Source organism: Phocoena sinus, chromosome 6 (assembly GCF_008692025.1).
Source record: "Phocoena sinus isolate mPhoSin1 chromosome 6, mPhoSin1.pri, whole genome shotgun sequence".
NCBI classification, from domain to species: domain Eukaryota; kingdom Metazoa; phylum Chordata; class Mammalia; order Artiodactyla; family Phocoenidae; genus Phocoena; species Phocoena sinus.
The window spans coordinates 5,261,371-5,283,852 of record NC_045768.1 but is presented as its reverse complement, the minus strand read 5'-3'; the positions used below and the strand labels follow the sequence as shown (position 1 = coordinate 5,283,852).

The 22,482-nt window shown below is 41.4% G+C and overlaps 1 protein-coding gene across 6 annotated transcripts in view; it reads left to right on the top strand.

Moving 5' to 3' along the window:
* Positions 1-22,482, top strand: part of NUP214 (nucleoporin 214) — a 100,018-nt gene that overhangs the window by 16,626 nt on the left and 60,910 nt on the right. For 5 of the 6 annotated variants that reach the window (XM_032634504.1, XM_032634499.1, XM_032634501.1 and 2 more), the window contains 9 exons: positions 333-494; positions 3,683-4,157; positions 5,472-5,647; positions 7,860-7,957; positions 11,176-11,262; positions 11,469-11,618; positions 13,177-13,335; positions 16,133-16,236; positions 22,149-22,331. In XM_032634504.1, the coding sequence (XP_032490395.1) occupies positions 333-494; positions 3,683-4,157; positions 5,472-5,647; positions 7,860-7,957; positions 11,176-11,262; positions 11,469-11,618; positions 13,177-13,335; positions 16,133-16,236; positions 22,149-22,331 (1,594 nt within the window). The remainder of the gene's footprint in view (positions 1-332; positions 495-3,682; positions 4,158-5,471; positions 5,648-7,859; positions 7,958-11,175; positions 11,263-11,468; positions 11,619-13,176; positions 13,336-16,132; positions 16,237-22,148; positions 22,332-22,482) is intronic. The other variant, XM_032634502.1, reaches the window with a different exon arrangement.

Here is a 22,482-nt window from a genome sequence, read left to right as displayed (position 1 = left end):
ACTCCTGTCTTGGTCAGGGGAATGCTAAACCTACCTCCCAAACACCAGGACACACGTAAAAATCAGAGGTTTGGGAGTCAGAGCCACTGCAGGACTGCTAGGGCTTCCCTGTAGGGCTGGTGGGACGGTGGCCATCTGATCGTGGCAGTAGCCCTTCTTTAAGGAGCTGTTTCATAAAAGGCTGTTCAGATCCAAATCAGAGCAAACCGACTCGAGCTACTGTAGAGATGAGTCCTGTGAAGAGTGTTTTGCTTCCGGCAGTCTTCCGCTTCTGGGCCCAGGCCCTTCAATCGACTTGGCCCTTTTATCACCTTTGTTTTCTTTTTTAACAGACGATGAGACGACTCTTCCTCCTGCTCCAGTTCTTATGTTACTTTCAACAGATGGTGTGCTTTGTCCATTTTACATGATCAATCAAAATCCTGGTGTTAGGTCCCTCCTCAGGACACCAGAGCGGCTCTCATTGGAAGGAGAGCGACAACCCAAGTCACCAGGTGCGTACCTCCCCCCATTTTGGCCGAGAGGGGATACCGAGGGCTTGTACGGGAGTATTTGCTGGGATGAATACTGTGAGGACACACAGTGGTTATCTTTATCAGCCGGTCTGTCTTATCGAGGCAGGACTCATCTTTTCCTCACACACATGCACATACTTGCCTTCTCTCACCCCCAAGCTTTATTCTCCAGCCTTTACTTTAGAGAAAAAGGAATCTCAGCCCGATGGATCCCATTAGGTAATTTACTGACAGTATCCTATTATAAGACCCTATATTATATGGTCTGAAACCTAACATGTTTAATCATGAGAGGTTGGTTAAATAAATGATTGTACATCCATACAGTGAAATGCCATGTAACTATTAAAAATGTTACATTTATTGACAAGGAAAGGACAGAACATATTGTAAAAGAGCACTGTATACTCTGATTCCTTTTTTATGAGAAAAATATGTACATAGAAAAAATACTTGAAAGATGTTAAAATCTAAATAGTGGCTATTGCTGGGTGATGAGAACATGGGAATTTTCTCTTTGTATTTAATTTTCTTTAGTTTATTTTTCCCTTTCTCTTTGAAGATATCACTTAAGTAATATATGTTTATTGGAGAAAAATTAGAAAATACAAAGACAGAACCACTTCAGAACCCATCAAGCAATACAGCCAGTCAGCATTTTGGTACATATGCTTCAGATGCATAAATGCATGCATGTAAGTGCCAATCTGCGTCTTCAGAATTCTCACAACGGCAGTGGGTCACTTGTGAGAACAGAATGAACTTTCTAGAAGGGCATTGTTTCATATTGTGGAATTTTACTAATATTTCTTTCTTTGAATTTTGTGAGTATATAACTAGTAAGTTTTTTCTCTTCTAATGTAGCTAAAAAAGCTCATACTGCCACCAATTCTATATCTAGGAAGAAATGTTGACCAGTTGGGTTGGATGTGGTGGAGAACACTTAGGGGATCTTTTCTCACTGCTTCCCAATGCAGAGTGAGTTGTACTTCATAAATAGAGCCACTCAGATACTTGGGCTCCTATCAACTGGCAGAGTGACCCCAAGTAATGTACCGGGTGCCTTGCATAGACTGTATCAGTGTTGTTGTGTTGGGATATCTCCTTTTCTGCAGTGTGTACTCTGAGTTATTTTTTCCCCTTTAAGCGGTCCTGAGTCCCATGCACTACCTATACTCAGTTGCTGGGTCTGTCTGTAACAAGCAGTGTACCCTGTGAAGTTGGGAGCCTGTGGGATGATGTTTGTTTCTGAGCACAGTTCAGTGTGAGGGGCTTGCTACAAGCCCCTTATTCCCTGAGCGCGAGCAAAGACCAGTTTTACTGTTTGCCTCTCCTAGAGAAACCCCGTGTTCCCTCATGCTTAGCCCAGAGGTAACAGCCATGTTTAGATGAGAGGAAGAGAGCCACTGGAGGGGGAGGAGGTGTCCCACCAGCTCACCAGCTCTAGCTGAAGCTGGCTCATGGGTTCAGAGGACATCAGTGCTTCTGCTTGCTCCCACACTCCAGCGCCAAGGATGCTGGGTCAAATGATCACAAAGAGCAGCATGATGGTTTTCAGATATTTAGTTCCATTTTCAGTGGGGAAGATGCCTGTGCTTTCTCTGGGGTTTGGCATATGCTTTTTGTATTGGTCTACTAAATGCATGGAAGTGATTGACACATATGCTTGGGTCTCTAAAGAGGTAAGCTGTTGTTGGTTCCATATTTATTGTGTAAAGGAAGTATTAACAGAATAGATAGGCTTGCATTATATACTGTCGTCGAAGTGACAGTTTACCTGGGGGTCGTTGTTTTCAGAAAGTGGCATTTTCATACTTGTATCCTAAGTATTTCCTTGCTTTAGACATAGTGAAGATAAACTGTCACCTCTGACAATTTGGAAGAACCAAGACCCATAAATGTATTGATTAAAAAATACTGCTTTCTTAGTTAGTTATTTAATTTGGAGAATTAACATGTTTATAGAAAGTTTGGAAAATAGAAAAAATTTTAAACTTGCCTTTTATGGTATTCTCTTGCAGTGCTTTTTCATAAACATCTTCATAGTTGTGATTATATTGTATACATAATTGGTATGCTGGTCTTTTATTTAAATTTTAAGTGTTTTCCAGGTTCTTAAGTAATTTTTATGATTCATTTAGGAGTGTTTAACACTCTGTTGAATATATTTTACCATTTGGGTTGTATTAAATATCTTTTTCATTTTTTAGGTTATTTCCGTAGTCTTTATTCTTAAAATTGGGCTTACTAGGTACATGTTCTGTGATTTTTGAGGCAAAATGCTAAAACGCTTTCTAAAAGACTGTGCTAAAAAGGTACCTAGTAGTGATAAAAAGTTTCAGGTTTGTTTTACCCTTTCAAACATAGGGGATTATATATATTTTTATTTTGATAATTTAGAGGACAGGCAAAAATATGCCTCTTTTAAATTTGTATTTCTTTGATTAGAGAGACAATATATTTTCTTTTTATGAATTAGATTCCCAGCTTATATCTATTGACGTCTCAACTTTTTTTAAATCTCAATTTGTATGAGCTTTAAAAAAAATAAAACATATTACTTGTCATTTGCTGCAAATTTTTTTTCATTTACCTTTTGGTTGTATAACTATTTCTGTACATAGTCAAATCTTTATCTTTTGTGTTTTTTTCGGGGGGGTCACTTTTAGGTTTATCAAGTTGATAGACTCTAAGAGACAACTCACTTTTTGCCTCCTTTGTTTTGAGATATAGTTATATATATGCTTTTGTACATGTGTGTATCTTTAATTAACCTAGAGTTGTTTTAGTGACTCTTATGAGGTGTAAGTCTGAATTAAAGGTTTTTCCTGATAATAAAATATTGCAGAATAACTTATTTTTCACTGTAACTTTGAGAAGTGTATTTTTTCTACATTACTCAAGTGGGTGTTCATGAATTCCTATTAGTCTAATGTCTTTTTGCATTTCCTTTTTCCTTCAGAGTTTTAGACATCTTACCATATGGAATATTTGCTATGGAAAGTCCAACATCAACTCCATTTCCCTTTTTTTTTTTCCCCTTGTGGAACGAGAACCATTATTTCTGGCTTCATTCTTCCACAAACCCACTTGCTTTCTGTGATGTGGACCTCCACTGTTACGGGGTTAACTTCTCCCTTCCTTTTTCTCCATATTTCCCATTGCAGGAAGTACTCCCACTACTCCCACCTCCTCTCAGGCCCCGCAGAAGCTCGATGCGGCAGCAGCCGTAGCTCCTGCCTCCGTTCTGCCTTCATCACCGGCTGCTCCCACCTCCACCTTCTCTTTGCCTTCCGCCGTGGGAGCCCCTGCTGTGTTCTCCTTTGGTTCTTCATCCTTGAAGTCATCTGGTTCTGTCACTGGGGAGGCCCCTCCGTGTTCCAGTGCCTCTGACAATTCCAAAGCAGCCTTGGGCCCTGGAGCATCCTCCTTCTCTTTTGTTCCTCCTCCTCAAGCCTCCCTCGTGCTCACCCCTGCGGCCTCTCCCATGGCACCCTCAGCTGCCTCATTCTCCTTTGGATCATCGGGTTTTAAGCCTACCCTGGAAAGCACGCCAGTGCCAAGCGTGTCTGCTCCAAACACAGGAATGAAGCCCACCTTCCCACCATCAGCCTCTGCAGTGAAGGTCAACCTTAGCGAAAAGTAGGTAACACTTAAAGTTTGACGGGTAGAAATATCGCTTGTTGTTCACTAGAAATAGAGTCGCTGTGAGTGGAGTTATTGAATAGATTTTCTTTTCCTTTTTCCCATAGTAATACTTGCAAATGGTAAAAATGCAAACAACATAAAGGTTTGCATTTCATCAGTGGACAGAGTCCAGAGATGTCTCTTAGAATTTTTTTTTTTTAACATTAGAAGTTTATATTTAAATGTTTGTTTTGCTCTTGCAGGTTTTAAATGTAGGAGGTATTCCTTACTTTTAAAAAATGAAGCAATACAGACTATATGTCCCTCAAGGAAATTGAATCTCTCTAGTCCTTTTTCTCCCTTGTGTCCACTCTTGACTCTCTGAACTGTTTTCCACATAGCCACTGAGTGATCTTGTGAAATTGTAAATACATCAGATGACAGTCCCCAGCGGCTTCTCATTGCTGTTTGAGTACAATCCAAACACTTCAGCGTGGTATTCCACTTTCCTCCAGATCTGGGTCCTACTAACTCACTCATATCTTACTTTTTACTTCTTTATCTGCTTGTTTTGTTCTCACCACTAGCATGTAAGCTTCTTGAGTGAAGTAATCCCTTATACCTTGTAACCCTTCCTAAGATAGCCATTGAGTGTAAACGCTACCAGTTTTCCCCCACTCTTCTGTATTCTCTCTTATTACTGTGAAGGGGCTGCTGGCCGCTGTCATTGTTAATATTAAATTTGCCACGCAGCCACTTCATTCTAAAGGTTGCCTAGTATTCCATTTTGTGGCCACACCGTAATTTATTTGACCAGTCATCTGATGCTGGTTGTTTACATTGTTCACAGACGTTTGCTCTTTAGGTGGAACTTACCTCCCCTGCCCAGTAGATGGTCAGCATCCCAAAGAGGGTGACCTGCTCTGCTCTTCCTTCCTCATTCCCCAGAGATGATCACCCCACGACAAGTTCTCAGTAATTTCCTTGGCAAAGGGAGAGCACTAAACTCTCCTAAGTCCCGTAGAGTCCCACCCTCTTTCTTTACTCAGCTTGATAGAATCGACAATAAATGTTTTATGCCATGATAAACTGTTTCATCATCATGTCAGGTACTTATTAGATATTTTCACTGAATTTTTCATTGCAAATAAGCAGATGATAAATGCTTTCATGCAGCTTTCACCTTTCATAAGAAATAGCTAAACGTTTGCATTTCCTGAAGGCAAAAAAGTATGGATAGTAAGTTATCCTTTGATGATCGCTCATGACCAATGTGAAAGGATCTCACAGCAGCAGGCCATTTTGATCCATTCGGGCTTCCATTTTCAGGTTCACGGCCGCGGCCACCTCTGCTCCTGTTCACAACTCACAGAGCTCACCCTCAATGCTGCCGTTCTCCTCGGTCTCCAAGCCAGCATCCTCTGGACCTCTCAGCCACCCTGCACCTCTCTCGGCATCATCCGGTTCCTTGTCATCCAAGTCCTCAGTCTCTTCCTCACTATCGGGTATGATTTTAAGCAAACTGCTTTAGAGCTCAATCCTGAATTCCCAGATGAATATTTTTCCAAGCTGTGGGACTTCCCTGGCGGTCCAGTGGTCAGGACTCCGCGCTTTCACTCCCAGGGGTGCGGATCCAATCCCTGTTTGGGGAACTAAATCCTGTAAGCTACACGGCACGGCCAAAAAAAATTTTCCCAAGTTGTTTAAAAATCCTTACTTTTAAGGACTGTTGTTTAAATCCTTTTTCTTGCTCCCTGTAACTCACACTGAAGTTCTGTGGCTTCTGTACTCTGGATTGGGAAGGTTCACAGTGGCCTCAGTGCTGCCATGCTGTCTCCATCTTGTTGTGGGACATTTATCTTCACGCAGAGCCTGCCCTACGTGAAGGTCAGTCACAGAGCAAGTCTTTAAGCCACATAGATGAGAAGGAGCCTACGGTGGCTTTATGCTTATTTTCTCTGATGACGGACTGTCTTTGGGTTTTCACACTCAGCCCTACCGCAAGCAAATTTATTAAATAGAGATCATAAATGGGAATAATGATTATAGCCAAGTTGAAGTGCGTTATAAAACCCCACGAGTAAATGTTCCCAGCCTATCTCTTTCTTCCTTCAAACCTGCAGAAAGGTTGCATAAATTATATTCTGAATACCGTGCCCTTCCCTGAGTCAACACTTGCGAATATTTTGCACCATTTGCTTTATGTCTTTCCTTTTTAATGTAATTTTTTTCTAAAACATTTGAAAGTTAATCGCAGACATGAAACACTTCACCCCTAGGAACTTCAGTATGTTTCCTAAAAATAAGGGTACTCAATACATTGTCACACTGAGGAAATTTAACAGTAATCCAGTCTACAGCCGGTATTCACATTTCCACAGTTGTCCTTTTAATGTTCTTTGGAGTCGTTTTTTCCCTCCCTCCAATCCAGGAGCCACTCAAGGACCACACGTTATATTCCGATTTTGTCTCGTTAGTCTCAACCAGTTTCTCACCTTTTTTGTCTTTCTCAACATTAACATTCGTGAAGAGGTCAGGCCAGTTAGTTTTGTGGACAGTCCCTCAATTTGGATTTGAGAGTTTCCACATGCTGAGATTCGCATGAAACATTTTGAGCAGTAATACCACATAGGTGATGTGCATCACATCACATGATTTCTTTTTGTCCTGACGTAAGTGATGTCAGTTTGCTCACATGGTTGGGATGGTGTTTGTCAGATCTGTCTCAGTTTTTAAGTTGATTGCTTCGATGAATTCCAGTGATGATATCTAGCCAGACATACTTGGATAGCCATTTGGTGTTTGAGCGTCAGGAATAATTTTATCTTGATAGATATTGAGCAAGCATTGAGCTGTGAAATTCCTGAAATCTTCTCTCTTACCTATTGCTCAGGAGAGAGAGCTGCCTTGTGGCATTTGCCAAAGTCACCTCATTCTGGGACTTGTCATCAAATTCTGAAAAGCACCTGTCTGTGACCCAAAAAATTAACAAGCCTTCCTTTAGTCTTTTCCCATGTCTTTACAGTTTGGGAGAGAGGAGATGTACCGTGACACACGTACATTTTCTCCGTTTCCACCGCTTACCACCCAGATCTCCCTACCCCCATTGACATATTTAATTCTTACAGTTTGGTGGGTCTTGCATTATTGGATTGCAATCCCACTTGTACACTGGACGCAGTGGGGGATCCCCTCCCTGTCCGTTTAATCAGGCTCTCTGGAGATGAGGCTTGGGTATGGGTTTTGGTTTATTTTTTTTAAAGAACTCCTAGGTGATTCTAATGCACAACAGGGTAAGACTTGTCCTAGAGGCTTCCAGGAGGGTCCTGAAGACCTTGTGAGTTCTTACAGGGTGATGGGGATTACTGTTCTGGTGGTCTTTAAACTTTGCCCCCAGTTCCCAGAGGTGCATCAGGAGCCTCTGTGGGGAGTAAGGATGGGCCAAGCGGGCAGCCTCCTGGACCTGCACACCGTCCACACACCTATGATCAGAGACACTCCAGCTCTACCTGCTTTACAAAGGAGTTTCCCGTTTTAAAATGTAATATGTGTTTTTTAGTTATTTGGGAACTGTGGGTGTCACTCTTGGTAACAAAGATCATAAATGGGGGCTAGGGACAATGAGAAACATTTTTTTAAGATTTGAGGAAAGGATGTTTGTGATAGGAGAAATAATGGGAATAAATACTGTTGGTTTTAACTGACTTCTTGTTCTAGCAGGGCGGTCTGCTCAGGGTAGTCCAAGTGCAGTGCCGTCAACGGTACAGAAATCACCCAGGATAACCCCTCCGGTGGCCAAGTCAGGCTCTCCCCAGGTATGTTTAAACTCAACCTACAATGCTGTGTTTATTAATTTACTGCCCAAAACATACATGTTTATAAAATGGGTTTTTGTGTTTTAGAATTCACACCTTTGAAATAGTATGTAGGATTATGTGATAGGAAATACCAAAGTATGATCTTTGAATATTTGTAATGTGAGCTCATAAAAGCCATCTGTCTCAACCCTAGAGTCTTAGAATTGTTTTCTCTGTTGGTTCCTGAACTTATCCATGTTATGTTCCGTTTATTGAATTCTCTTTATGTCTGAAGACTGTGGTGTAGCACCTGATTTTTTTCTGTCATTCCCAAAGTAACCAAGAAATCTACCCACTGCCTTCTTTTTCTTTTTCTTTCCATAACAACTCAGTTTATTTTAGTTGCTTAGTTTTTTACTAACATAGAATACACATCGGGGTAAAAAAGGATACATGTGACACGTGTCCACCTCAGTGAATTGTCACCAGCTGAATACACCTTGGTAACTAACACCCAGATCAAGAAATAGAACATACTAGGGTCCCAGAGTCCCCCTCACGTTCCCCTTTCTGGTCACAGCTCTTGCCAAACGGGCCTCACTTATGATTTCTAACAGCATAGCTTAGTTTAGCTTGTTTGTACCTTCTGTAAGGTGGAACCATACAGTGTATATTCTCGTGTCTGACTGTTGTGCTCAGCATTACGTTTGTGAGAGTTTTCTTTATCATTGTTGCTGTATGGAATTCATTGGGCGACTCTGCTACAAGTTTCATTCCATCCTTGACAGGCATTTGAGTAGCTTCTGGGTTTAAGTCATTGTGAATAGTGTTGTTATAACCATGCTAGCTGACGTCTTTGGGTTAATATGTGTGTGCGTTTTTGCTGGGCAGATACCTAGGAGTGGAATTGTTGGGTCATAGAATATTCATGTGTTCCTCTTCAGTACATTCCTACCAGGAGCATGTGAGTTCAGCTGCTCCACATCCTCGCCAGCCTTTGTATTTTTCATTGTTTATTTTTGTTGTATTTTGTGGTTTTGATTAGTATTTCCCTGATGACTAGTAAAATTCAGCTTTTTTTTTTTTCATATGACTCTTAGCCATTTGACTGTCTTCTTTTATGGGGTGTCTTTTGGGTTGTCTGTTTCTTACCGATCTGTAAGAGTTCGTTCCTTGTTGGGTATGCACATGCATGTGCAAACACATACGTACGATGCAAATACTAATACTTTCTCTCTCTGAATTGCCGTTACGTTTTCCTCGTGGTGTCCTTTGGTGACTACAGTTCTTAATTTCAGTATAATTCAATGTATCAATTTTTCTTTTATAATGAGTGCTTTTTGTGTTCTGTTTTAGAAATCATTTCTTATTCCAAGGTCAAAAAGACGTTTTCCTGGGCTTCCCTGGTGGCACGGTGGTTGAGAGTCCGCCTGCCGATGCAGGGGACGCGGGTTCGTGCCCCGGTCCGGGAGGATCCCACATGCCGCGGAGCGGCTGGGCCCGTGAGCCATGGCCGCTGAGCCTGCGCGTCCGGAGCCTGTGCTCCGCAACGGGAGAGGCCACAACAGTGAGAGGCCCGCGTACCGCAAAAAAAAAAAAAAAAAAAAAGATGTTTTCCTGTGTTTTCTGAAAGTTTTATTATTTTACTTTTCATACTTAGACCTGCAGTCTGTCATCTCCATTTATTTTTATGGTTTAACTTAAAGAGCATTTTCTGTCCATTTCCCACTTGATTACTTGAGTGTCCTCAGAACAGGAGTCATGTCTTTTCCTTCTGTCCCTCTCCCAGTCAACCTCCTTCCTGCCCCCAGCACACACCTGTACAGGCTCCACAGTAAATGGCCAGTTTACAGGTGTAGCTTTTGGCATAAAGCATGACACATGGCATTTATTAAATAAAGCTGTTTTAATGAATGCTTATGCAGTCTGAAAACTCTCCATGTGTTAATTGCTGTAGGTATCAAATAATCTGAAAGCCATCTCAAGTTATAACATCTCCAAAGCAGAATCCTTGATTTCCATCTTCCCCAGACCCTGTTCCTTTTCTAGTATTCCCATGTCAGTAAGCAGCACTAACCAGGTAGTTTGCTCTACCCCCAGTCCAGAAGTCATCCTAGATTCCTCTCTTTAATAGCACCTCCCCCAGTCCATACTAGCAAAGGTCTTGCCAGCTCTGCTCTGTGATGTGTCATATGTCATAAATCCACATCTCTGTCCCCTGCTAACATCGTATTTCAGACCATTATCATCTTTTCCCTCATTAGCCTCCTGACTCCTCTTCCTACTTCTTTTCCTACCTGTCACTGTCATCCATGCTCTATTTAGCAGTAGGAGGGATCTTTTAATATCATAAATCAGAATAGTTTAAACTCTCCTAAAACTCCGCTAGTACTTTTCCAACACACTTAGAATAAAATCCAGACTCCCTGGAATAGCTTTACACGACCTGCCTCTGCCTGCCCCCGGCTCCCTCCCTGACTTGTTGTGCCCACATTCACTTTATATCTTTGCCTCACACTTGCCGAAGTCTTTCCTGCCTCACGTTCTTTGCACTTGCTCTTCTCACTGCCTGGAGGTGCTTCCCCTAGAGCTTTCCATAGCTTTCTCCCTTTCTTCAGGTCTCAGTGCAGAGGCAGTGATCAGTGAGGGCTTTGGGGCTGTCTCATGTCAAGCAGTGCCCACTTTTATTCTCTCTATATGTTCCTGTTTACTTTTTTCATATCACTTACCACTAGCTGAAATTACCTGAGTTGTTTACCTCTTATTATATGTCTTGTCCCAGTAGATTGTGAGTTCCATGAGAGTAGGGACCTCATCTACCTTGTTTACCTCTATCTAGAGCATATCTTTTTTTTTTTTTTTTTTTTGCGGTACGCGGGCCGCTCACCGTTGCGGCCTCTCCCATTGTGGAGCACAGGCTCCGGACGCACAGGCTCAGCGGCCGTGGCTCACGGGCCCAGCCGCTCCGCGGCACGTGGGATCCTCCCGGACCGGGGCACGAACCCGCGTCCCCCGCATCAGCAGGCAGACCCCCAACCCCTGGGCCACCAGGGAAGCCCTAGAGCATATCTTATACCAGGAAGGTGCCCAGTAAATAGGGGTTCAAAAGAGTGAATGGTGGAACAGTGATGGTATTGTGAGAGCGCCACACCTGTGACAGACACTGAGCCACCTGCTCCAGGAAGTCATCACTTGGGGGGTGGGGTGCACTTTAAAACCTTTGCCTTTCATTTCAGGCAAAATCACTTCAGCCTCCTGTTACAGAAAAGCAGGGACATCAGTGGAAAGAGTCAGACCCTGTGATGGCTGGAATCGGGGAGGAGGTAAATTTGTTCCTGCAGATTTTTCCAGAAGTAGCTCTGATAGTGAGACTTGACTGGCTCTGAGTGTGGACTCATACGTGACTGTTTTATTCTGGCATTGAGCCTTGGCTTGTCCCGGGAGTCTGCGCTGTTAGTGGGCCCGGTAGCAGTGACATGACTGCCATGCCATTCAGACTGAGCCGTCTCCTCATTTGTGGCCTCTACAGATCACTCACTTTCAGAAGGAGTTGGAAGAGCTGAAAGCCCGAACTTCCAAAGCCTGTTTCCAAGTGGGCACTTCTGAGGAGATGAGGATGCTGCGAACAGAATCAGATGACCTGCACACCTTTCTTTTGGAGATTAAAGAGACCACAGAGGTTTGTGTTTTTGATATTCTTCCTAAGTTGAATCGCACATTTGCAAATTGTTGTCCTAATACTCCACGGATATATATATTTTCTCTCTTCAAGAACCACCAGTGTTGTTTTTTATGTGGATGAGTGGTTTACCTAGGAATGCCTGACTTCAAATCCTACCTTTAGCACTTAATAATAAATTATGTGACTTTGGGCAAATTATTCCAGCTATTCTATGTTTTAGTTTTCTCATGTGGAAAATGGAATAATAAGTACTTTCTACCCCATTGACACTTACAAGGCATTCCATAAAAGTTTATTTTAGCTGTTAATTTAGTTTAGATACATATATATATGTGTATATATATATATTTTTTTTCGGTACGCGGGCCTCTCACTGCTGGGGCCCCTCCCGTTGCGGAGCACAGGCTCCGGACGCTCAGGCTCAGCGGCCATGGCTCACGGGCCCAGCCGCTCCGCGGCATGTGGGATCTTCCCGGACCGGGGACCGAACCCGTGTCTCCTGCATCAGCAGGCGGACTCTCAACCACCGCGCCACCAGGGAAGCCCTAGTTTAGATATATTTGAAAATTTACTAAGTTTTTTTTCTTGGTACAAAAGCAGACTTTAATGAAGATACTGTGGGTCATTTACAGGAGAAAATTTACTGTTTTTTATGGTAAATTGTTAGGTTATAAAGGGTTAGGTTTAAAGTAAAAGCAGGATACTTAAGAGCATATACAGTATAAAAATAACAAATATTTGTTGTTAACTGTTTATTTACTCTGTTACAATTATTACTACTTACTATGTGCCAGGCATATATATATTATCTCATTGAATCCTCACAGCTTTTCTGTGTCGTAAGCACTATTATTCTTTTTGTTTTGCAAGAACAGGAAACCAAGGCTTAGAGAGATGAAGTAATTTGCCCAAAGCCACCCAGTTACTGAGTTATAGAGCCAGGATCCCAGTTCAGACTGCCTGACTCCAGAGCTCTGGTCTTAAGTAACACACTTGGAAAGAGGAAAGTTCTCAAGGGTGGGGAAGGGATAAATTGGGCATTTGGGATTAATAGACACTACTATATGTAAAGTAGATAGACAACAAGGACCTACTGTATAGCACAGGGAACTATATTCAATATCTTGTAATAACCCATAATGGAAAAGAATCTGAAAAAGAATATACATATATATATGTATATATAACTGAATCACTTTGTTGTACACTTGAAACATCGTAAATAAACTATACTTCAATAAAATTTTTAAAAATTAAAAAAAAAAGAGGAAAGTTCTCCACGGTTTTAACAGTGATGACCTTTAGATGGCAGGATCACCAGTACTTATCTTATTTCCTGAGTTTCTGATCATTAGAGGATGTATTTTTTTTAGTGAGGAAGGAAAAAAAAATGAGCATTAGTATCTTTCTTTCCAAGCAGTGAAATTCACTTTTTGCTATATTCGTATGTTCATCATGTTAAATATTTGAGAAATACCACCTTCCTTGATCTAGAAAGAAAGGTTTATTTCTTGGAAATAACTTTTGTATCAATTCATCCTCGTACCTTTTCTAGTCTCTTCATGGAGATATAAGTACCCTGAAAACAACTTTACTTGAGAGCTTTGCTGGTGTTGAAGAAGCCAGAGAACAAAATGAGAGAAACCGTGACTCTGGGTATCTGCACTTGCTCTATAAGAGGCCGCTGGACCCCAGGAGTGAGGCTCAGCTCCAGGTAAGGGAGAGCCCCGCCAGAGCTGCTGAGAACAGACTCCTAGACAGGTACTCCTTTGGGAGGTACAGGCTTGCCCAACTGCTTGTAAAGTTGTTCATTTCCTGCGAGTGTTGACCCACTTGGCATAGACTCCCTTCACTGTCACAAAGAAAATGGCACTTTCCCACTTAAGGTTTTTTGGATTAAACAAAAACATAATTCTTAATTAAACCTTAAGATTGGTAGAGAGTAGCTGTTGAAAAAGATATATTTAAAAATCAAATCAGGAATAATAATTATTAAACTAGCAACTGTTCATTGGGCACCAAGTACCCAAGTACTCTGTGAGGTGTGTTTTTTTTTTTTTAATAAATGCATTCGTTTATTTATTTATTTTTGGCTGCATTGGGTCTTCTTTGCTGCACGCGGGCTTTCTCTAGTTGTAGTGAGCGGGGGCTACTCTTTGTTGAGGTGCACAGGCTTCTCATTGTGGTGGCTTCTCTTGTTGCGGAGCATGGGCTCTAGGCGCGTGGGTTTCAGTAGTTGTGGCACACGGGCTCAGTAGTTGTGGCTCGTGGGCTCTAGAGCACAGGCTCAGTAGTTGTAGCGCACGGGCTTAGTTGCTCCGCAGCATGTGGGATCTTCCCAGACCAGGGCTCAGACCCGTGTCCCCTGCATTGGCAGGCGGATTCTTAACCACTGCGCCACCAGGGAAGCCCTGTGAGGTGTTTTTTAATACATTATTTCTAGTCTTCAAAACCTGCTGCTCTGCAAGGTGAGAGTTACTGATCCCACTGTACGGATAAGGAACTGGAATATCATAGGCTAAGGAGCTTGCCCAAGGTAATGTTGATACTAGTAAGAGTGGGACCAGAATCGAAACTTCTGCCTGCCGGGGCTCCTTCCTGTAACTATTAGCAAAGTTACTTTTCTCATTCTTAATTATTCCTATATTCTCTTTGAGCGAAATCTGAGTTTTGTTTCCATCTTTCAATTTATTCAAAATTGTTGCATCACAGCTTTAGTAGGGGTCATCTCCCACCACCTTGCATTTCCCTAGAATCAGGTAGGAAAGGGTGCAGGGGTGGCAGCACTGGCCTTCCTCACCTGGGACCTGAGGGCCTGTGAGTGTGGTGAACCCCCTCCTGCCTCGGCGGATTTGAGGCTGCAGACTCTACTGTTGCTGTCATTTCCATCCCACACCTGGTAAGCATAGTGACAGTAGGAAAATGAAAGAAGTGGAGGCCTCCCAGAAAGGTTGAGGAACCCCTGCTGTGTCCTGCCACCCTTGAGGTATTCCTAGGTGTGTCCTTCTCCTGGGGATGGTAACCCACTTAGCAGAGAGTGCCGACCACCTGCCTACCACTCATCAAATTACAGGCCTCCGCATTGAATCTGGTTACTCTTTCTTCCTATGTGCCTTTTCACCCCTTGCTCTGTGTGCAAACGAAAAGAATTCAGCTTTGGGTGAACCACTTTCCCCATTCAAGGGAAATAATTTTCTCTTTTCCACAGTGCTAAGTAGATAATAATAGCTAGCATTTATTGAATGCATACCATATACAAAAGAAAGATAAGGAATCAGAGACACAGGAACTACCCAAGTCTCACCACTAATAAGTGCTGGACCCTGGAGCCTGGGGGGTCTGGCTCAGAGCCTATGGTGTTCAACACTACACTACAGCTGGATTAGTAGCAGCAGAAAGATCGACTTGTAAATATAACGTGGGGTGTGTTGCTATGGGATTGCAGATGGGGGAGCAGCTAAGCCACAGAAAAATATTTGTGATAGGCCTTAAAAGAAAAGTTTTTTTTCCTGGCAGACAAAGTTGGGAGGGCATTCAGAAGAAACAAGATCAGTTAACGCACAGAGGTATGGTCACATTTGAAGTGTCCACAGTAAAGGGCCTCCCTGTAGTCATGGAGCATTGAGTTGAAATTTGTATTTGATGCTAAGGTTACTGCTGCTTCCTAGAATCAGCCTGGCTCTCTTTACATGACATTTTCTTCTTCAGTTAGGACACATACCCTTGTCCGAAAATAATTTTGAAAATACAGTTAAACACATTGAGATCTTTGTACAGATGTAAAGAGTGTTTTCCACTGTAAAGTACATTGTCTTCATCTGTATACATGTTTAATGGAATGCTATATTTTTTTAGTTTTTGAGAGTCAAATGGTATAGCCATGAAGGTTAACACTGGACCAATATTTAAAGAAAATTATTGCAGGCCTAAAATGAGTTAATAGGTAAGACTTTTAATAATGGCAAACTCAGTTTCTAGTGCTGGTACTATTCTTTGTTTTTGAGAAATGAGCTTTTCGCCACTGGTGAGATGACTTATGTGTTCTACTCTATGAATAGATAGGTGCAGAAGTATCTCCACCACTGCTTTGTAGAATAATTTTGTCTGTATTACAGTTAATTTCATGGGTGGGAGAGCAAAAGCTAAGTGGGTGCCCTGTCGGAGTAACAGAGTGCAGTGGAAAATTCCTAGGCCATGTGGAGATACTTTACAGGAGCTGAAAATGAGAACTAAGCAAGAACATTGGTTCCCTAGAGGCCCCAGGCCGATCCGCCCTTTCTGTTTCCCTTTTCTTCACACCACCTCTCTGTCACACGCTTTAAAAGGTTTGAGTTGCTGTTTTTCCTTTGAATTATAACATTCTAATATTGTATTAAAGCCTATTACGTTTTCCTTGTTCATTATGGTTCTCAGTATGAAAAGACTTCAAAGTCATTTTAACTGTTTTGATACACCTTCCTGCAAGCTACTGGACAACTGAGTCATTTTGACGTTTCATTTGTTTCTTGTAGGAAATTCGGCGCCTTCATCAGTATGTGAAATTTGCTGTCCAAGATGTGAATGATGTTCTAGACTTGGAGTGGGATCGGCATCTGGAACAAAAGAAAAAACAAAAGTGAGCGAGGTCTCTCATCCACTGTGTAGATAATTGCTGTAGCCCTTTTAAAATCACTTAGGAGGAGTGATTTTTAAAAATTTAAAAATTTTTTTAAAAAAATTTTTTTTAAAAATTTTTAAAAAATTTTTTTTAAAAATTTTAAAAAAGGAGCCCTTTTTTATAAATCACTTAGGAGGATTTATAAAAAACCCTACAAAGGTTCATCCTCTTTGACCCTCAGTCATTATACGTCTAGAAATTTGTTCTACATAAATAATAGCAATATTCACAATAATTTACATAGAACAGTTTATATTACAGCGCAATTTATGAGAGTGAAAAATTGGATTCAACCTAGTTACCCAAAAGTTAGAGGAGTGGCTAATAAATCTGGTCACATTTTTTTCTTAATGCAGAATACTGTGTAGCCGTTGAATCTCACATTCTCAGAAAAATCATATTAAATATATTTTGTGTTACATGAACTATACAAGATACATAATTCTGTAACTAATTATTAGGTATAAAATATGAAAAAGGTAAGACATAAAATCATACTAGGTGACCTCGTTGTGGAGGTCTAATGTAGAAAAGGCTGGAAATAAATCTGTCAAAATACTCATAGTTACACCTGCAAGACGAGATCAAGAGGAATGTTTCTTTTATACTTTTCTGTATATTCCAAATTTCCTTTGGAGGAAACATTCCTAATTAGTATGGATAACTAAAAGGATGAGAGGAGTGGTAACAGAAGTAGAGGAAAATCTTCTATCCTGATCTTCCATCCGTGGATATTTGGTTTTATGCCTCGTGTTTTCCAGAAGGAATAGAATGCAGTACATTGTGAAAGCAGTAAGGTGCCCACAAGAAATGTGAAAACCAGGTCAGCCCTCCAAATGCTAGATTTCTGAAACACCTATACTTGATTAATGTGATTAGCCTTGTAAGGAAACAAACCAGGAAATGGTCTATTCACTTGTTTACAAAGCTGTGAGGTCACAGACTTTTAAGTGGGGCAACCTGGGTGTTGTGTCAGGGGCAGGGCTAGAAGGTGTTTAAAATTCAGTAAACAAAATTCAATACATTATATTCCACAATGTGGAGAAAAGGCTTTGTGCCCGACATGAGGAGCATGGATATGGGACGACAGAGGTGAACATTGATCCTCCAGACACTGGCAGGGGGAAGGTTCTGTGGCCTGGAGCACTTGTCCCCGTGGGCAGTTGGGCCCCTTTAGAGATTTCAGAGCTTACTCCCCTAGTTCTGAATTCGTGTTCCTCCCCATGTGAGAGAATGGCTTGACCTGACAGTGAGAACATTCTGCTCTGCTTGACAGTTGGATTTCTCTTTGCTAATTAATAAGTTGGCTTTTTTAAAAGTGCATGATGGGGAATTCCCTAGCAATCCAGTTCTTAAGACTCCGTGCTTCCACTGCAGGGGGCACTGGTTCCATCCCTGGTCGGGGAACTAAGATCCCACAAGCTGCGCGGCCAATAAAATAAAATAAAATATTTTAAAATGAAAATAAACAATAAAAAGAGCATGATGCTTACAGAGAAGCCAGGCTCTTTGTTCTCCTTTAAACAACCCCATGGATTTTCTACTTAACGTGCTTCCCCCCCCCCCCCCCTGCACTTGGGCTTTCTCTGGTTGCTGCGAGCGGGGGCCACTCTTCGTTCGTTGTGGTGTGCAGGCTTCTCATTGCGGTGGCTTCTCTTGTTGCGGAACGCAGGCTCTATCTAGGCACACGGGCTTCAGTAGTTGTGGCTCATGGGCTTAGTTGCTCCCCGGCATGTGGTATCTTCCTGGACCAGGGCTCAACCCATGTCCCCTGCATTGGCAGGCAGATTCTTAACCACTGCACTGCTAGGGAAGTCCCTTAATGTGCTTTTTTTAAGTTCCCTTTCTGTAGAGTTCAGATTCTTAAATCTGTACAATTTTCTAGCACTCCTCTGTTTTGGGCCCTTCTCTAAATATTACCTTGTACCCTATTGAAATGCCTGTTAAAAATATATGTTGAACTAACTACCTTGTCACCAGAAAGAAGGGAACAGTTGTCCCTGGCTTCTTGTAATTCTTTTGGGTGGGTGACCCCCCTGCTGCTAAATCGTGTGCTGTTCCTCTGTTTCTTTCTTTTTTTTTTTTAACATCTTTATTGGGGTATAATTGCTTTACAATGGTGTGTTAGTTTCTGCTCTATAACAAAGTGAATCAGTTGTGCATATACATATGTTCCCATATCTCTTCCCTCTTGCGTCTCCCTCCCTCCCACCCTCCCTATCTATCCCAACCCTCCAGGCGGTCACAAAGCACCGAGCTGATCTCCCTGTGCTATGCGGCTGCATCCCACTAGCTATCTACCTTACGTTTGTTAGTGTATATATGTCCATGCCTCTCTCTCGCTTTGTCACAGCTCACCCTTCCCCCTCCCCATATCCTCAAGTCCGTTCTCCAGTAGGTCTGTGTCTTTATTCCTGTCTTACCCCTAGGTTCTTCATGACTTTTTTTTTCTTAAATTCCATATATATGTGTTAGCATATGGTATTTGTCTTTCTCTTTCTGACTTACTTCACTCTGTATGACAGACTCTAGGTCTATCCACCTCATAAATAGCTCAATTTTGTTTCTTTTTATGGCTAATATTCCATTGTATATATGTGCCACATCTTCTTTATCCATTCATCTGTCGATGGACACTTAGGTTGCTTCCATGTCCTGGCTATTGTAGAGCTGCAATGAACATTGTGGTACCTGACTCGTTCTGAATGATGGTTTTCTCAGGGTATATGCCCAGTAGTGGGATTGCTGGGTCATATGGTAGTTCTATTTGTAGTTTTTTAAGGAACCTCCATACTGTTCTCCATAGTGGCTGAGCCAATTCACATTCCCACCAGCAGTGCAAGAGGGTTCCCTTTTCTCCACACCCTCTCCAGCATTTATTGTTTCTAGATTTCTTGATGATGGCCATTCTGACTGGTGTGAGATGATATCTCATTGTAGTTTTGATTTGCATTTCTCTAATGATTAATGATGTTGAGCATTCTTTCATGTGTTTGTTGGCAGTCTGTGTATCTTCTTTGGAGAAATGTCTATTTAGGTCTTCTGCCCATTTTTGGATTGGGTTGTTTATTTTTTTGTTATTGAGCTGCATGAGCTGCTTGTAAATTTTGGAGATTAATCCTTTGTCAGTTGCTTCATTTGCAAATATTTTCTCCCATTCTGAGGGTTGTCTTTTGGTCTTGTTTATGGTTTCCTTTGCTGTGCAAAAGCTTTGAAGTTTCATGAGGTCCCATTTGTTTATTTTTGTTTTTATTTCCATTTCTCTAGGAGGTGGGTCAGAAAGGATCTTGCTGTGATTTATGTCATAGAGTGTTCTGCCTATGTTTTCCTCTAAGAGTTTGATAGTTTCTGGCCTTACATTTAGGTCTTTAATCCATTTTGAGCTTATTTTTGTGTCTGGTGTTAGGGAGTGATCTAATCTCATACTTTTACATGTACCTGTCCAGTTTTCCCAGCACCACTTATTGAAGAGGCTGTCCTTTCTCCACTGTACATTCCTGCCTCCTTTATCAAAGATAAGGTGACCATATGTGCGTGGGTTTATCTCTGGGCTTTCTATCCTGTTCCATTGATCTATCTTTCTGTTTTTGTGCCAGTACCATACTGTCTTGATTACTGTAGCTTTGTAGTATCGTCTGAAGTCAGGGAGCCTGATTCCTCCAGCTCCGTTTTTCGTTCTCAAGATTGCTTTGGCTATTCGGGGTCTTTTGTGTTTCCATACAAATTGTGAAATTTTTTGTTCTAGTTCTGTGAAATATGCCAGTGGTAGTTTGATAGGGATTGCATTGAATCTATAGATTGCTTTGGGTAGTAGAGTCATTTTCACAATGTTGATTCTTCCAGTCCAAGAACATGGTTTATCTCTCCATCTATTTGTATCATCTTTAATTTCTTTCATCAGTGTCTTATAATTTTCTGCATACAGGTCTTCTGTCTCCTTAGGTAGGTTTATTCCTAGATATTTTATTCTTTTTGTTGCAATGGTAAATGGGAGTGTTTTCTTGATTTCACTTTCAGATTTTTCGTCATTAGTGTATAGGAATGCAAGAGATTTCTGTGCATTAATTTTGTATCCTGCAACTTTACCAAATTCATTGATTATCTCTAGTAGTTTCCTGGTGGCATCTTTAGGATTCTCTATGTATAGTATCATGTCATCTGCAAACAGTGACAGCTTTACTTCTTCTTTTCCAATTTGGATTCCTTTTATTTCGTTTTCTTCTCTGATTGCTGTGGCTAAAACTTCCAAAACTATGTTGAATAAGAGTGGTGAGAGTGGGCAACCTTGTCTTGTTCTTGATCTTAGTGGAAATGCTTTCAGTTTTTCACCATTGAGGATGATGTTGGCTGTGGGCTTGTCATATATGGCCTTTATTATGTTGAGGAAAGTTCCCTCTATGCCTACTTTCTGCAGGATTTTTATCATAAATGGGTGTTGAATTTTGTCAAAAGCTTTCTCTGCATCTATTGAGATGATCATATGGTTTTTCTCCTTCAATTTGTTAATATGGTTTATCACATTGATAGATTTGCATATATTGAAGAATCCTTGCATTCCTGGAATAAACCCCACTTGATCATGGTGTATGATCCTTTTAATGTGCTGTTGGATGCTGTTTGCTAGTATTTTGTTGAGGATTTTTGCATCTATGTGCATCAGTGATATTGGCCTGTAGTTTTCTTTCTTTGTGACATCCTTATCTGGTTTTGGTATCAAGGTGATGGTGGCCTCATAGAAGGAATTTGGGAGTGTTCCTCCCTCTACTATATTTTGGAAGAGTTTGAGAAGGATAGGTGTTAGCTATTCTCTAAATGTTTGATAGAATTCACCTGTGAAGCCATCTGGTCCTGGACTTTTGTTTGTTGGAAGATTTTTAATCACAGTTTCAATTTCAGTGCTTGTGATTGGTCTGTTCATATTTTCTATTTCTTCCTGATTCAGTCTTGGCAGGTTGTGCATTTCTAAGAATTTGTCCATTTCTTCCAGGTTGTCCATTTTATTGGCATAGAGTTGCTTGTAGTAATCTCTCATGATCTTTTTTATTTCTGCAGTGTCAGTTGTTACTTCTCCTTTTTCATTTCTAATTCTGTTGATTTTAGTCTTCTCCCTTTCTTTCTTGATGAGTCTGGCTAATGGTTTGTCAATTTTGTTTATTTTCTCAAAGAACCAGCTTTTAGTTTTATTGATCTTTGCTATTGTTTGCTTCATTTCTTTTTCGTTTATTTCTGATCTGATTTTTATGATTTCTTTCCTTCTGCTAACTTTGGGGTTTTTTTTGTTCTTCTTTCTCTAATTGCTTTAGGTGCAAGGTTAGGTTGTTTATTCGAGATGTTTCCTGCTTCTTCAGGGGGGCTTGTATTGCTATAAACTTCCCTCTTAGAACTGCTTTTGCTGCATCCCATAGGTTTTGGGTCGTTGTGTCCCCATTGTCATTTGTTTCTAGGTATTTTTTTGACAGCACTCTGAAGAAATGACTGACTCCCTAGATTTCCCTGTACCCTTGGGCTTTTTCTTTTTATTTCATATAATTTACATACAGAGAAATATGCATATCCTAAATATATAGCTGGATGAATTTTCCCCCATTTCTTCCCTGGAACCCATCTGAGGTTCTGTCTGGCTGTGCTGTCCTCTGCTGCAGGCCCGGTCCTGCACATCCTAAGCTGCTCTTTCCTCCTTACACTTTATCCTCGTTAGGCTTTCATCCCCTTTTTATGTTCTAGTAATTTCTTGATGTTTCTTTCCCACTAGTGGTTCTCCAGTTCAGTCTTCTCACTGTTACAGTTGTAGTCTTTTTTTTTTCCATTCGGTGGGGAGTGCCTTTACTTGAACCATTCACATTTAATTCTTTCCTCCTTGCTCTCAACAGGCGCTTGTTTGTGCCAGAGCGAGAGACACTGTTTAACACCCTTGCCAACAACCGGGAAATCATCAACCAACAGAGGAAGAGGCTGAATCACCTGGTGGATAGTCTCCAGCAGCTCCGTCTTTATAACCAGACCTCCCAGTGGGGCCTTCCCTTGGATGCCCCCTCTCAGAGCGGCACTCACAGGTGTGCAGGAGGATGGGCCTGTTAATGCCACAGGCACTCAGTAAATGTGGTTTGACGAGCGGATAAATAGAGTTAGGTGGAGCAGTCTTAGCATGCTTCACACGTGGCTTTGAAAGTGACTCTGCCGTCTTTCACCTGTGTGAGCCTGGTC